This window comes from Macrotis lagotis, chromosome X (genome assembly GCF_037893015.1).
Source record: "Macrotis lagotis isolate mMagLag1 chromosome X, bilby.v1.9.chrom.fasta, whole genome shotgun sequence".
Lineage (NCBI taxonomy): Eukaryota > Metazoa > Chordata > Mammalia > Peramelemorphia > Peramelidae > Macrotis > Macrotis lagotis.
In genome coordinates, this window is record NC_133666.1 from 290819363 (window position 1) to 290833456 (window position 14094).

At 33.3% G+C, this 14094-nt stretch overlaps 1 protein-coding gene across 1 annotated transcript in view; it reads right to left on the reverse strand.

The window, feature by feature from the left end:
- Window positions 1-14094, reverse strand: part of TARS1 (threonyl-tRNA synthetase 1) — a 45417-nt gene that overhangs the window by 13614 nt on the left and 17709 nt on the right. The window contains exons 4-14 of the mRNA XM_074207464.1: window positions 12390-12513; window positions 10072-10193; window positions 8839-8956; window positions 8139-8203; window positions 7947-8025; window positions 6776-6922; window positions 4717-4815; window positions 3849-4015; window positions 1189-1351; window positions 946-1083; window positions 544-621 (exon numbers count right to left, since the gene is read on the reverse strand). Of these exons, the coding sequence (XP_074063565.1) occupies window positions 544-621; window positions 946-1083; window positions 1189-1351; window positions 3849-4015; window positions 4717-4815; window positions 6776-6922; window positions 7947-8025; window positions 8139-8203; window positions 8839-8956; window positions 10072-10193; window positions 12390-12513 (1300 nt within the window). The remainder of the gene's footprint in view (window positions 1-543; window positions 622-945; window positions 1084-1188; window positions 1352-3848; window positions 4016-4716; window positions 4816-6775; window positions 6923-7946; window positions 8026-8138; window positions 8204-8838; window positions 8957-10071; window positions 10194-12389; window positions 12514-14094) is intronic.

Below are 14094 nucleotides of genomic sequence, written 5' to 3' on the forward strand. Positions count from 1 at the left end.
TAAAATATGCATGTAAAACAAAGTTTTCAGATAAGCTAAAAGCATTTTGTTGCAAAAAATGAGAGAAAAGGAACTGTAAAAAAAACATAAGGTTTAGTTTATAATGAAAAGGATGGTAGGATGATTATTTGTTTATATCGGATCAGTTAGATGGTTAAAAGGGGAAGAAAATGTGAATACTGTAGCAGAGGGAAAATAATGTCCATCGAAACTAGAAGTAGGATAGATCCATGTTGTGAAGTTTTAAAAGCTAAATAGAAATTTTAAATTGGTCCTAGAGGTAGAAGAGAGATACATTTGATTGAACTGAAACCAAAAGTTAGTGGTATAAAAGAAAAATACTTCAGAAGTGACAGAAGGAAAATTATGTTAGCTATCTCTTATTAAACCTATGTGATAGGGAGTGGAAGGGAAAGGACTAGTTTTCACTGAAATAATATTATCAATAATGTCATTTCGTCACAAAAAAAAATCAAGCTTTTCTGAGAATTTCAGTTATCCCTCCCCTATAGCTACACATATCAAAATACTTTGGTACTTTACCTTTGGTCCATAGAAAGCTCCATCCCCGGGATTTAATTCCCACTTCTCACCAAATTCATTAAGGCTATTTTCAAGTTGCTAAAGATAACAGAATAGATTAAAACAGAAAACTGTATTAATTGTCTTACATTCTAGTTTCAAACTAAAAATATAATTTCCTTCCTGATCATATACTAAAAGTCCCAGGAAACATAACTCAATTATTTTTAAAATAGTAATTGTTTCTAAAAAAGCAATTAAATATAATTTAATTCTCTACCTTATGTGGGTTTTATCACCAATGATAGCATCAACATCCTCACCCAAGTCTCTTTCTTTTACTTCATTTAAAGAAGTTTGGATTTCTTAGCTACTGCTCAAATTAACTGCAATCTTGTTAATTTCTCAATAAAATAAAAATACCTTTTCAGCTTGATTCCATACTTCAATATCTCCAAGGAACTTTTCTGGGCGAGTTGAAAGGTTCAATTTAAAGGAAAATCCAAATACATTATACACTGTACGTAAGAAGTCCAAACAATTTTTTATCTCCTCTTCAATCTATGTAGTTTTATTTAGGAAAAAAAGTTTGAAAATGATTTGATTAATTGTTTTCACTTAAGTTGGGGTACTTAAAATTTGATTTCATATGACCTAAGCTAGTACCTGCTCCATGGTACAGAATATGTGAGCATCATCCTGCTGGAATCGCCGTACTCTTGTGAGTCCTGTGAGAGCTCCAGATAGCTCATTCCGATGAAGTACCCCAAAGTCAGCCAATCGCAAAGGTAACTCCCTCCAGGATCTGGGTCGGTGATCAAACATTAGACTGGAAATAAAGTAAAAGTATTAAAATTCATTGATATTCAAATCTGCAAATGGCCAACTACTTCAATGACATTTCTCAAATTCTTTGGCTTCAGGATTTATTAAATCCCCCTTCAGATTATAAAACAAGATACAGGGAATAGAAGCAATGTCCCTCAAACTTTTGAGTTACTGAGCTTAAGACTATTATGAGTCAATATAAGTGTCTTTAATAGAGCATATATTATGAAACAATCAGTTCCAGACAACAGTGAGTAATTTTTTGGCCAAAATCTGGGGATGCAAAATAGCTCGCTTAAAAAGTTGCTAGTTCTATACAGCCAAAAGGCAACAACAAAAAAAAAATGTGTATACCCTTTGATCCAGCAATACCACTACTGGGTCTATACCCTGAAGAGATGATGAAAAAGGGTAAAAACATCACTTGTACTAAAATATTTATAGCTGCCCTGTTTGTGGTGGCAAAGAATTGGAAATTAAACAAATGCCCCTCAATTGGGGAATGGCTTAGCAAATTGTGGTATATGTATGTCATGGAACACTATTGTTCTATTAGAAACCAAGAGGAATGGGAATTCAGAGAAGCTTGGAGGCATTTGCATGAACTGATGCTGAGTGAGATGAGAAGAACCAGAAAAACACCATACACCCTAAGCAACATGGGGGTGATGATCAACCTTGATGGACCTGATCATTCCATCAGTGCAACAATCAGTGACAATTTGGGGCTCTCTGCAATGGAGAATACCATCTGTATCAAGAGAAAGAACTGTGGAGTTTGAACAAAGACCAAGGACTATTAACTTTAATTAAGGGAAAAAACCCTGATATCTTATTGTCTGATCTTGCCATCTCTTATACTTTGTGTTTCTTCCTTAAGGATATGATTTCTCTCTCATCACATTCAATTTGGATCAAGGTATACTATGGAAACAATGTAAAGATTGGCAAATTGCTTTCTATAGGGGGTGGGGAGAGGGAAGTAAGATTAGGGGTAAAATTGTAAAACTCGAAATAAATAAAATCTTTAAGAGAAAAAAAGTTCCTAGTTCTAGAGTGAGAGAACCTAAGATTAAGTCAAGTCTCTGTCACTATCCATAAACCTTGGTCAAATAAGTATATTTTCCTGAGTCTCAGCTTCCTCACCTAAAAAATGAGGAGGCTGACCTAAATGATCTCTGAGATCCTACACAAATTTCAATCTATATTGCTATGAAGTCAACCCTTTAAAGATCACTGATTATAAATACATTCAGACTTTATCTTGATTTTTTTCTTTTAAAGTTTTAACTGTCGAGCAGCTCTATAGACAGCACCTACCACCATGGAATCAATCTAAGGATTTCTTCCTTCTTTCCCAAAAGTTTTAATATTTCTTTAACATGTTTTGCCTGATTTTCATAAATAATGGGTGTCAGATTGCGTGCCTTCTCAATGAATGGGGAGGCAAAGAATTTGAAACTTAAAAGTTTGAAGTTTGGTTTCTGCAAGGCAATGGGATTAAGTGACTCGCCCAAGGTCACACAACTAGTTAATTATTAAGTATTTGAAGTCAAATTTGACCTTGGGTCCTTCTGACTCCGGGGACTCTATTCACTGTGCCACTGAGTTGTTCCAGGATCTTAAAATTTTAACACAAAATGAATACTCAAAAAAAAACAAACCCCAAAACCTCAATCCCAAAATCTACTTTTTACGGTTTGGAGGACCAGCATTTATTCTGAAGAACCCTAAGAATTGACACAAACCTCACAGTTCTTTGAAATATAGTTCAAGTTCACTTAATTGATTTTAATTTCATATTTTGGGACTTACCTAGAAGTAATTCTTATCTTTGTATATCTAGTTCCAGCACAGGGCCTTGTACAGGGTAGGCACTTAATACCAGCTTGTAGAACTGAGAAAAGAACAGCCTGTACAAAAGGCTGACTTTAAATTTCCTGGGCCCACATCTCTCCCCACCCCCATGTCAAGCAGTCTTCCCTCCACAGCATGAATGTGTGTGTGTGTGTGTGTGTCCCTGTCTGTGTCTATATGATAGTCACCTCCATGAGGTTGCTGGTTTTCTCCAGCAAGAAAAAGCAAATTCAATGTAATTACAATCTTTGACAATATTTCACTAGAAACTGTCTGTGCTTTCTGTGAGGCTGCTGGTCTGTTGAAACTTTAAAAGAAAAAAATCAAAATGTCTGAATGTATTTATAATCAGTGATAAATATGTATACTCAACTGCCTTCCTAGGAAGTTTTCACATACTCCTCAAAGAGTACATCTCTAAATCCTTGGGATCCAAGATAGAAAAAGATACCATACCATAAACATTTCTCACCAAAATTTCCCAGAAGAACAAGTATAAAAGAATAGAAAATCTTCCCAGAAAGGGAAAGCAAATTCAATTGAATCATGCTCTTTAATAATATTTTAGTAGAAACATTTAGTAGAATATTTTAGTAGATAATATTTTATAGAAAATACTTAGTAGAAAGCAAACTATATACCAATGTCCTGGGCAGTTCATGGGCTTCAGAGCAAATATCTCCTTCTCAACTTCAAAAGAGAACATGTTTTCACTGTAGTGCTGCCAGTGTCCTGAAGTCAGCCAAAGTTTGCTATTATAGATATTTGGAGTGACGACCTCTTGGAATCCCCTTTTCCTATACTCGCTCTGAAAAAGCAAACACCCAAAGTAAAACAAAAATTACTAAAAATATTGAGCCCCAAACCAATTACAATGTATTTTATTTTGTTTTTTATTTAAGGAAATGGGATTAAGTGACTTGCCCAAGGTCACACAGCTAGGCAATTATTATTAAACAATAAACTAAACTAAGTCAAAGTAAACAATAAACTAAGAGAACTTTGAGAAAGACCTGAGTTATGATTAATCAAGTATGTCAATAAAATATACGAAGACCAAATAAATGTCTCTAGATCACACATCAATTTAGCAATTTCACTTATATATACATATGCAGTATTTTTCAGTAATGATAACCAACATATTTTAATATCAAAAAAGACTAAAAACAAGTTTTGGGGAGCAGCTAGGTGGTGCAGTGGATAGAACACCAGTCCTAGTCAGGAGGACCTGAGTTCAAATCCAGTCTCATACTTAATAATTGCCTAGCTGTGTGACCTTGGGCAAGTCACTTAACCCCTTTGCCTTAAATAAAAAAGAATTTTAAGAAAAGACTTAAAAACTATAGCATGTAAGAACTGACATTCAAGTTAATTTTATCTCCCCCCCTCCAAAACAAAGTAATTCTTTTTTTCTCTAATAGTCTTTAAGTCAATTTAGGCTGTCTTTGAAATATTCTAGGAAGGCAGATTGGCAATAAACAATATAATGGAAATGATATGCTTTACCCTAATGAATTCAACAAGTGTATTATAGATGTAGGCTCCTTTTGGCAGGAAAAAGCAACTTCCAGGACTGAGTTCATGGAAGAAATACAGTTCCTGATCCTAGGTAAGAGAAGAAAAGAATGTCCAAAGTATATAATCATGATTGTCTTCAGCAATATTTATGCAAAATTTAAAATTTGTGAAGTATCTTAAATTAGGTCATTTGATCCTCAAAATACCTTTACAGGAAATTTTATGTTATTCATTTTAAGATATTAATTATGATATCAAATACAGATGAGAAGATAGACTCCTCTGTGGTTGCAAAGCTAAGATCAGAAGTAGGTATCTTAATGTAGACCTTCTAGTTTTCAAATCCTGCATATTATCTGATATGTTAATCAATAAACATTAAGCTCCTACTCTGGGCTAGGACTATGCTTAGGGGGCAGATACTAATAGAAGCAAAAAATTCACTCAGGCCTCCTGGGACTCAAGTCTCCTGTGGGACACTGCCACCTAAAAGAAGTCACAAGGCAGAGGGGTGGTGCAGGGGAGGGTCTCTCTGCTCTGAGACCCTGCTCTAACTACAGGAATCAGGAGGAGGTCTCTCACTAGCACCTTCCATGCTTTTGAATCAGAAGGAGTGGGAATACTGAGGAGGTAGGAATTTCAGAGCTGACGTGATCTGACAGGAAGATAAGTTTCTGAAGACAATGGTGAAGTCTAATGAGCAGCCAAGTAGCAAAGTTCTGGTACATATTTATAGTCATTGCTTTTCAGTTGTTTTTTAATGATGAGAATACAAAGAATATCCCTTTTGCTCTTTCCTCTTCTACTGCAAATAGGAGTTCCTAACCTTTTCACGAAACAGAATTTTTTTGTTATTGCCCTTAAGATAGTGCTGGTATTCAAGGGATAAGAAGAATTAACAATGCAGTCTTCGGTCAAGAGATGGAGGTGGTTACCTATAAATCATAAAAGAGGTAAGGTAATAGTCTTCAACTTCCATCCCTCAGAACCTCTGGCTCCCTATTTTAAATAACCAAGAGTCACAAGAAAGAGATCATGGCCATGGGGTGGCCTGCAGGCAGCAGGAATTTCTGCCAGTAAAATGATGTGGGCAGTAGCTCCTGCACTGTGATCCAACAGGTCAAGATTCTTGACTGACTAGTTGGGTATCCCAGCCCAGAGCACAAACAGCATTTACAGAATAATGCATCTAGATACTTGTGACTTCCTGAGGGTAAAAATGTCTTTTATTGAAACAAAAGGCATTCCACCTATAACTGGCCTCAACCAACATGTTAATGAAGGTTTCTAGGAGCATGTGATGACCCTTATCCCATCTGTCAAGAATGCTCTAAGAAGACCAAGGATTCACCTGGAAATTCTCATGGCGTCAAAGAAAAGTAGATTTAGGGGTCATATTTTAATTTTCTATGTTGAAATAGTTTAGGATAAATATCAAAGGTGTATTACTCTGTCATTGTGTTAAGTTCCTCTTAGACTAGCTGCTCAGAAGTGTTAGGTTCCCTGGGCTACTCCCACAGCACTCTACAATCAACCAGTAAATAACGCTCTGGTGTTAGAGGACCAAGTGATGAAATTTTACACACATACAACAGTCCCTTATATACTTGTGTATACAATAAAACAAAAAGAAGAGATGCCACTCATTCTTCATTTATTATTTCAGTTCTATTGAATTAGCACAGCTTCACTGGACTGGCATTCCTTAGAAACTGAAGCCATTAAAATTTTATTAAGAGGAAAATTTCTTTGATCAGAAATGTGACAGAAAACATCCTATTCTCAACATTCTTTTGTGGTACAAATAGTCTTTAAGAGATTTCTCAAACTGTATCACAGAAGTCAGTAGTTGAAACGTTGTAAAACTAATAGACAAGGTCCTATTTCTACAAAAAACACACATTTTATTATTAACATTAATTCATGATTAGGGTTGTTAGGAAAATTTGAAATTTTTTATCATTCCAAGTGAAAATGAAATATTTTAGAAATATATCTCCTTATGGCATTTGATTAATTATTACACACATTAGGTCATTTAACTTACCCGGCCAATCTTTCTGTGATCTCTATTTTTTGCTTCCTCTTGGAATTTCTCCCACTCTTTCAACATTTTAGGGTCTGGGAATGAAATGCCATAAACTCTTTGAAGAGTTTCCATATCAGCTTTGCCTTCCCAATATGTAGATGAATTCTGCAAACAAACACCAATGATCTTACAGTCAATTAACAAATGTTTGTTGAACTGAAATAGCCTTCCTATTTGTCAAAACCTTATAATCATTACCAGTCATTATAAACTCTAAAGATCACTATCATTCATTTCACTGACCAGGAAATAGCTATCAAAAGGTTATTACTTGTCACCTGACTAACAAGTGAATCTATTCATCTTTGTTCCAACAAAACTAGATGCAAACATTCAAAAGCAGAAGGACACCCATCCAGATCCACTGGAAACCACTGCTTTACTCCTACAGCACCTAGTACATAGCTCACATTCATCTATACAAAAGAAGTTGTTGTTTAAAAGTTCACTTACATGATGAATGTTATTTGTATAAGCTTACTTCACAAACACTATTAAGTTAAATTAGAGGAAAATATCTGGCATTAATATACATGTAACTTTCATATAATTCAAATCTCATTTTTTATGACATTTAATTCACATGCTATTTAAATAACAGCATATTACTAGAGGAATTAATTTCTTTCAAAAGAGAATCTGGATATGCATTAAATTAGTCATGCTTAAATAAGATTACATATTACTTTTATAAATAAATGAAATCATAGTGATATTTAGTACATCTGATATTGTGACATAGCTCCTAGGCTGTCTCTCTTTTAATTAATGTCTAAACACAAAAATACCTAACTTTTCATAAGGTATTTAGGCTACAAAAAGTAATTGTTACTTTAATGTTTACATTTAAGCAAAATGAGAAAAAAAATCTGTTTCAGAAATTCTCTGAGAATTTCTAAACATCTGAATCATTTAGCATGAGGGGAAAAAATGTTACAAAAGAGTTTCAAATGATTATTAGATAGAAACAACAAGCATACAGATATAAATAAAAATGAATTAAGTGCAAGAGGGAAGATGGTAATAAAAACCATAACAAAGGCCCTAAAAATATTAAAACTTAATATTAGTAATGCATTCTAGATAAAAAATATTTTTAAATAGGTAGTTTCGAGTGAAAGAGACTTACCTTGTGAATTTTCAAAGCCTTGATCTTGCCAGTGTGTCTTACATGAGGACCTCTGCATAGATCTATTAAGGGACCACACCTAAAAGAAATACAGGTAATTTACATGAAACTTTGAATGGATAAACTTTCATCACAGTGAATTAACTATAAATTCTTATTGTGCTATTACTAAAAGATACTGTAATATCTCACCTATAGACTGTAGTAGTTGGAGTATTCACTTTTTCATTCAAGATTCGACACTTGAATTTATTATACTAAAAAGACAAAATTAGAAAGTTAATATAACTCAATTAAATTTTCAGCTCCTACAAATTTTCTCCACTCTTGGAATGCTCTCCCCTTTTCATCCTTGCCTCTCAGAATCTTCTTCTTCCTTTAGAGCTTAGATCATATGTCAGGTACTCTTTAAAGTCTTTTCTGTCCCCCCCCCCCCCCCCCCCCGAAGTTGGTAGTACTCTTGTCTTCTTTAAATTAGCTTGAATTACTTTCTATTGATTTGTTAAATCCTTCTATAGAATAGAATGCAAGTTTCCTCAAGGCAGGATCTAACTCATTTTTATTTTTTCAACTCTTCTTATAATACCAGATTCTTAATTCACTTAAGTTAAATAAATAATTATTAAGCAACTATTATATTAGTAAAGATTTCAAAAACTGTATATGTAATTCAAGAATAACCTATAATCACAATCAATAAAGAAATGTTTCATGTATAAAAATGAATATTAAAATACCCAAGAAATTTCTTCAATAATCTTAAACTTAATACACTAAATATCAGGTGAACAACTTCTAGAATTAAAGAAAGATAAATATATTGAGGCACTGCTACAAAATTAAGCAATAAATTCTTTCAAATGTGTGCTTCCTAGTACTAAGTAAAACTTACCTTAAACATTTCAAGAAGAGTTTCTTTCTTAACTTCCAGTCTTTCAAATGACTGTTTTTCTTTAATGATTTTCTTACATAAAGTCTCCAAAGCAGAGAAATCATTGCTAGACACACCTCTGGGGGGAAGGGTGGAATGTAGAAGGAAGATAAATGTCTTCATTTCATTTTAAAAATAACAGAGAGTGCAAAGATACAATATTTTAAAATCATTTTTCAGTTTCCTTTCAAAAATTAATACTAATAATGTGACTACACATGTGTATATATACTCATGTATATACAGATTCATTGCTATTGTTCAGCTGTTTTCATCATCTTCTGATTTTTTGACTGCATTTGGGGTTTTCTTGGAAAAGATTTGAGTAGTTTGCTGTTTCTTTCTCTAGCTCATTTTACAGATGAGAAAACTGAAGTAAATGGTTAAATGACTTGTCCTACATCATACATATATTGTCTCAGGACATATTTGAACTCAGATCTTCCTGACCCCAGGTCCAGTGTTCTATCCATTGTACCAACTAGTTGCTCAACAAATACATATATATAGATATATATACATGCATGTGCAAATATATATATGCATATATGAAGTGAAAGCATATATATATAACACACACATAGAGTACACCACAGATTTTGCCACTTTTTAGCATAACAAGTTTTTATGTTTGCTATCAGACACAATTCTTACTTTAGAGATATTAAGAATCTTAGCCAGGAAATGAAGAAAACCACTTGGTGAAAAGGAAAGAACAGCTTCAGAGGTAGCAAGGTAAACTTCTGATTTGAAGGTATCAGAAGTGGATTTGAATCTTTACATTTGGGGCAAGAAAATATAAGGAATTCACTTCAATTCCCTTATTTGTAAAATTGAATTATGTTTGTCCTGTCCTTCTGACAAAGCCATTGTGAGGAAAGCACTTTACCAAGTTTAAAATACTACTGATACACATTTGAGTTATTATTCTTCCCTCCCCCAAAGCTAATGTCCCTATACCTTTTGAAATTTAAGAACTAAAAAACCTTAGAGCCAGCATAGCTTTGCACCTAAAGAATGTTCAAATTGTTGAGTGTGAAAACAAATTAAGTGTTAACTCGAGTATAACCAAATTTATTCTATAAGCAAAAGTGGGAGGGGGGGGAAGAATCTGACTCATCACGTTAGTTATATATCATGTTATGAAGTCTTTAAATGTATGTACTAACATAATCAGAACTTGATTGAACTTACCCATTCTCAAGGTACATGTCATAATAAAAGCCATTTTCTATTGGTGGACCATAGCACAAGCATCCACCATAGACTCTCTCCATGGCTTCACCCATTATATGAGCACTTGAGTGCCAGTATACCTGAAAAATGAAAAATAAATATATGAGTCTCAGGAGTATTACAATACATTCCACAAGCATAATCTGAATGTGATTTTAAAATATTAAAGTTAACTTGTCTAAACTAATTCAAATTCATGAAGATAGTTAAGCAAAAGGAAAGTAAGAAGTTTTTTATTTATTAAAAAGAATTCCAGGGGCGGCTAGGTGGCACACTGGCCTTGGAGTCAGGAGTACCTGGGTTCAAATCCAGCCTCAGACACTTAATAATTACCTAGCCGTGTGGCCTTGGGCAAGCCACTTAACCCCATTGCCTTGAAAAAGTCTAAAAAAAAAAAAGAATTCCAATTAAGTATCAAGTTTCTTTAATAGTTAAAAATATCCAATCCATAAAAATTAGAATTGCTTATTGGTTTTTATTTAATTCTATTGTTATTTTCAATTCCAAATTCTCTCCCTCCTTCTACTACTCCCCCACCCATTGAGAAGACAAAAAATATGGTATCTGTTATATATAAGAATTCACAAAAAACATATTTTGACATTAGCCACTGGGGTGGCGGGTGGGGAAGAAGAGAGAGAAAAATTAGAAAGGGAAAAAAATATGCTTTAATTTGCATTTTAATGTGTATTAGACATCAGCTCTTGATCTGAGGGTAGTGAGCATTTTATATCGTGAGTCCTTTGGAGTTATGGTAGATCACTGCATTGATCATAGTTACAAAGTCTTTCCATTGAAAGGAAACATCCCTATTTTTTAGAAAAAAGGTGACAATCAAATTTATTTTGGAAAAACATCTAAATCTGCAGTTCAATAAACCAAAAAGTATTTAATCATCTCACTATGAGGTACATTCTAATTTTCTTTGAGAGAAAAGGCAACTCAACAAGAAATATGCTTGTCATAAATCCAAAAAAGGATGCAGCATAGTTACAGTTAGGGAATCCAAAAACCTTGGAAAATATAATTTAATTTGCAAAGAAATAAGTTCAATTAAATTAGACAGGGAAGTAAGTCAAAAGGAGACTCTTTTTTTACTTTCTATATCTAAAAAGATGCACAAGTAAGCAGCAACCTAAGGAAAAACTTTAGAATTCATTTATATTATATTGTCATAGGCTCTTGAATTTTGGATATATATATATGTTTCTAAGAAGAATGAACAAAAAATATGCATTGTATTGCAGTCAATAAAAAAAATTACATTTATTTGCTTGGGTATTCAAATTAAAATGCTGATTTATAGGGCAGCTAAGTGGTGCAGTGAATAGAGCACTGGCCCGGGAGTCAGGAGGACCTGGGTTCAAATCCGGTCTCAGACACTTATTAATTAAACAGCTATGCGACCTTGGGCAAGTCACTTAACCCCATTGCCTTGCAAAATTTTTTAAAAATGTTGATACACACACACACGCATGCATCTTAAGAATAAACACAGGTTATAAGAGATATTTATGGAGAAATTTGATAAAAGTTTGACTTATTTATCGTATTATTGTTTAAGCACCTTAAGAACAGATTTTTATTGGGGTTATATGCAATGTTCCTTTGGACCCTGTCATCTGCAAAGAATAAAAAGAAGTTATCTTCATATCTCTTCTCTAGGGTCAAACTAGTTCTTTACAATTTTTCAATAGTTGGTTTCAACCATTTGAGTTGTACTTTCTATTTTTTTAGTTTTTTTGCAAGGCAAATAGGGTTAAGTGGCTTACCCAAGGCCACAAAGCTAGGTAATTATTAAGTGTCTGAGACCAGATTTGAACCCAGGTACTCCCGACTCCAGGTCCGGTGCTTTATCCACTATGCCACCTAGCCGCCCCTGTACTTTCTATTTTTAAAAGTTGTCATCATGCATATAATTTTCCTGGCTTGGTTTACTTCACTTTGTGTCAATTAATAATTAGGAAAAAAATAATACGTAGTTCCTCCTGCAAAGAAAATTCATTTAATGCCACATCTTGATTGTTTTAAATAAGTTGTGCGCTCTCTCTCTCTCTCTCTTTCTCTCCCTTCTACACCAAGAAGAAAGACAAACTTGAAAGGTCAAGTTTTTGTGTTAAATTTAGTACATAGAATTTCGAAATTAGTTTCATGCACCTTAGCTATTCATATATAGAATTCTGCTAGACTAAGAATTTAAAAAGGAGTAAGGGAAAAGACAATAAACACAAATGCTAAAGTTCAAAAACAATAATATGTTTTGACTAAAAACCTACTGCTTGAGCTTCTTCATCATCAAACTTGAGAAGTTCCAAGGTACAATCTTCCTCCAGAGGACGATCTAGATCCCAAACAACTTTATTTACCTTGGCAATTACAGTATTATCAGCTAGGCCTTGACTAAAAAATAAAATGATGATGATAATGTCAATTCATGTGAAATATCAAAATGTAGGAATTCTTTTAAGTTATCATTTAAGTTCTGATAGAAAGAGAAGCCAAAACCATAGTAACAAAATCAGAGAATAACACCCCCCCCCAAAGTACAAAGGATAACCCAATAAAAACTTGAACTTCAGGTCTTGCCAACTCTAAAATTCTGAGGTTCTGATTTAATATGGAATGAATGAAGTCTCTCATTTAACCTAAAAAGTCAGTTCTTCTCCATGACAAAATGTGGGGGTGGGTGTACTCTGTATGTATGTTAATTAATCTATTATCACATAAAATGAGTTTACCAAAAAGAAATTGAGTTCTGAATGACTCAAGCCCCAATAAGGTTTCCTAGGATGCTTAAATAATTTCCTGAGATTTTTTATATATTATACATTTGTTCTCCTAAATCTAAAGAAACTTTGCAAATGACTAATGATTTTAACTATGTACAGAAGCATTATTTTGGGGTATAATAAATAGTATTCCATAAACACTTTGTTATTTAAAATTATTTGGAAGGACATTTTGTTTTCAAAAGACTATGAAACAGATCTATTATTTTCTGTTAAGTGAAACAAAGCATATGAAACCTATATTAACTCTGGCTTGGCCTGTGTTAATAATTATACAAAGTAAAATGGTGTTATTAGTTCATTAGTGTTATCAAGCTTTGGATAAGACAAAGTATTCTCATTACAATAATAAAGAATACGTGAAAACTAAGTGACTTTTTTTCTCTATACAAAACTTAGCTAGAGTTTCAAAGCTTCATCATGAATGTACTGAATGTACCTTAATTTCAAGTTTTTATTTTAGTCAGTGAAAGAGCTATTTGCAAGACTCTGCATGTAATTAACATTACTTTAAGGAGCTTACAATGTAGCTGAAAATCCCAAGTAGAGAAATCCAGAACTTTGAGATTAAAAAAAAGATAATGTAACAGCAGGTTATTAAGGGTCAAATGCAAAGTGCTATAGACACTTAATTCAAAGATTCCTTTTTAAACATTAAACATATATAACCTTTGATTATAGGACAGGAAAGTAAGATGCTGGTAACTACTCCTTTTTTGGGAAGATCAACTTCAGTTTGGAATAGAGAATTTGAAAGGGAGAGGATCAGGAAAAGATTCACAAGACAATTCAGACAAGATTATCAGTGCTGTCCTCTTTATTTCATGCCTTCCCTATGTGAGGCACTATGGTACCAAAATTAACTTATATAGGGTTAAATGGCTTCTGCAATCTGGCCTTACTAGCTTTCCAATCTTATGAATCTCATTTACTCTTCCTCAAAAATATCTTTTGTGTTTCCACAGCCAAAATTACTGATAATCTTGTCACTTCTAGTGTAATAGTGTGTCCAGAGTACCACAAAATTAGGAGATTGTAAGGAAATTCTTTTTTTGGTTTTTACAATACGTTAGGTTAAATTAACTCCACTTCAGAAAACTAATCAAATATGAAGATTTATATTAATTGCTTCAATTTGGATTCAATTAGATCTCTCAGAGAGACATTTAACTTTTTTTTAAATCCTGAATAT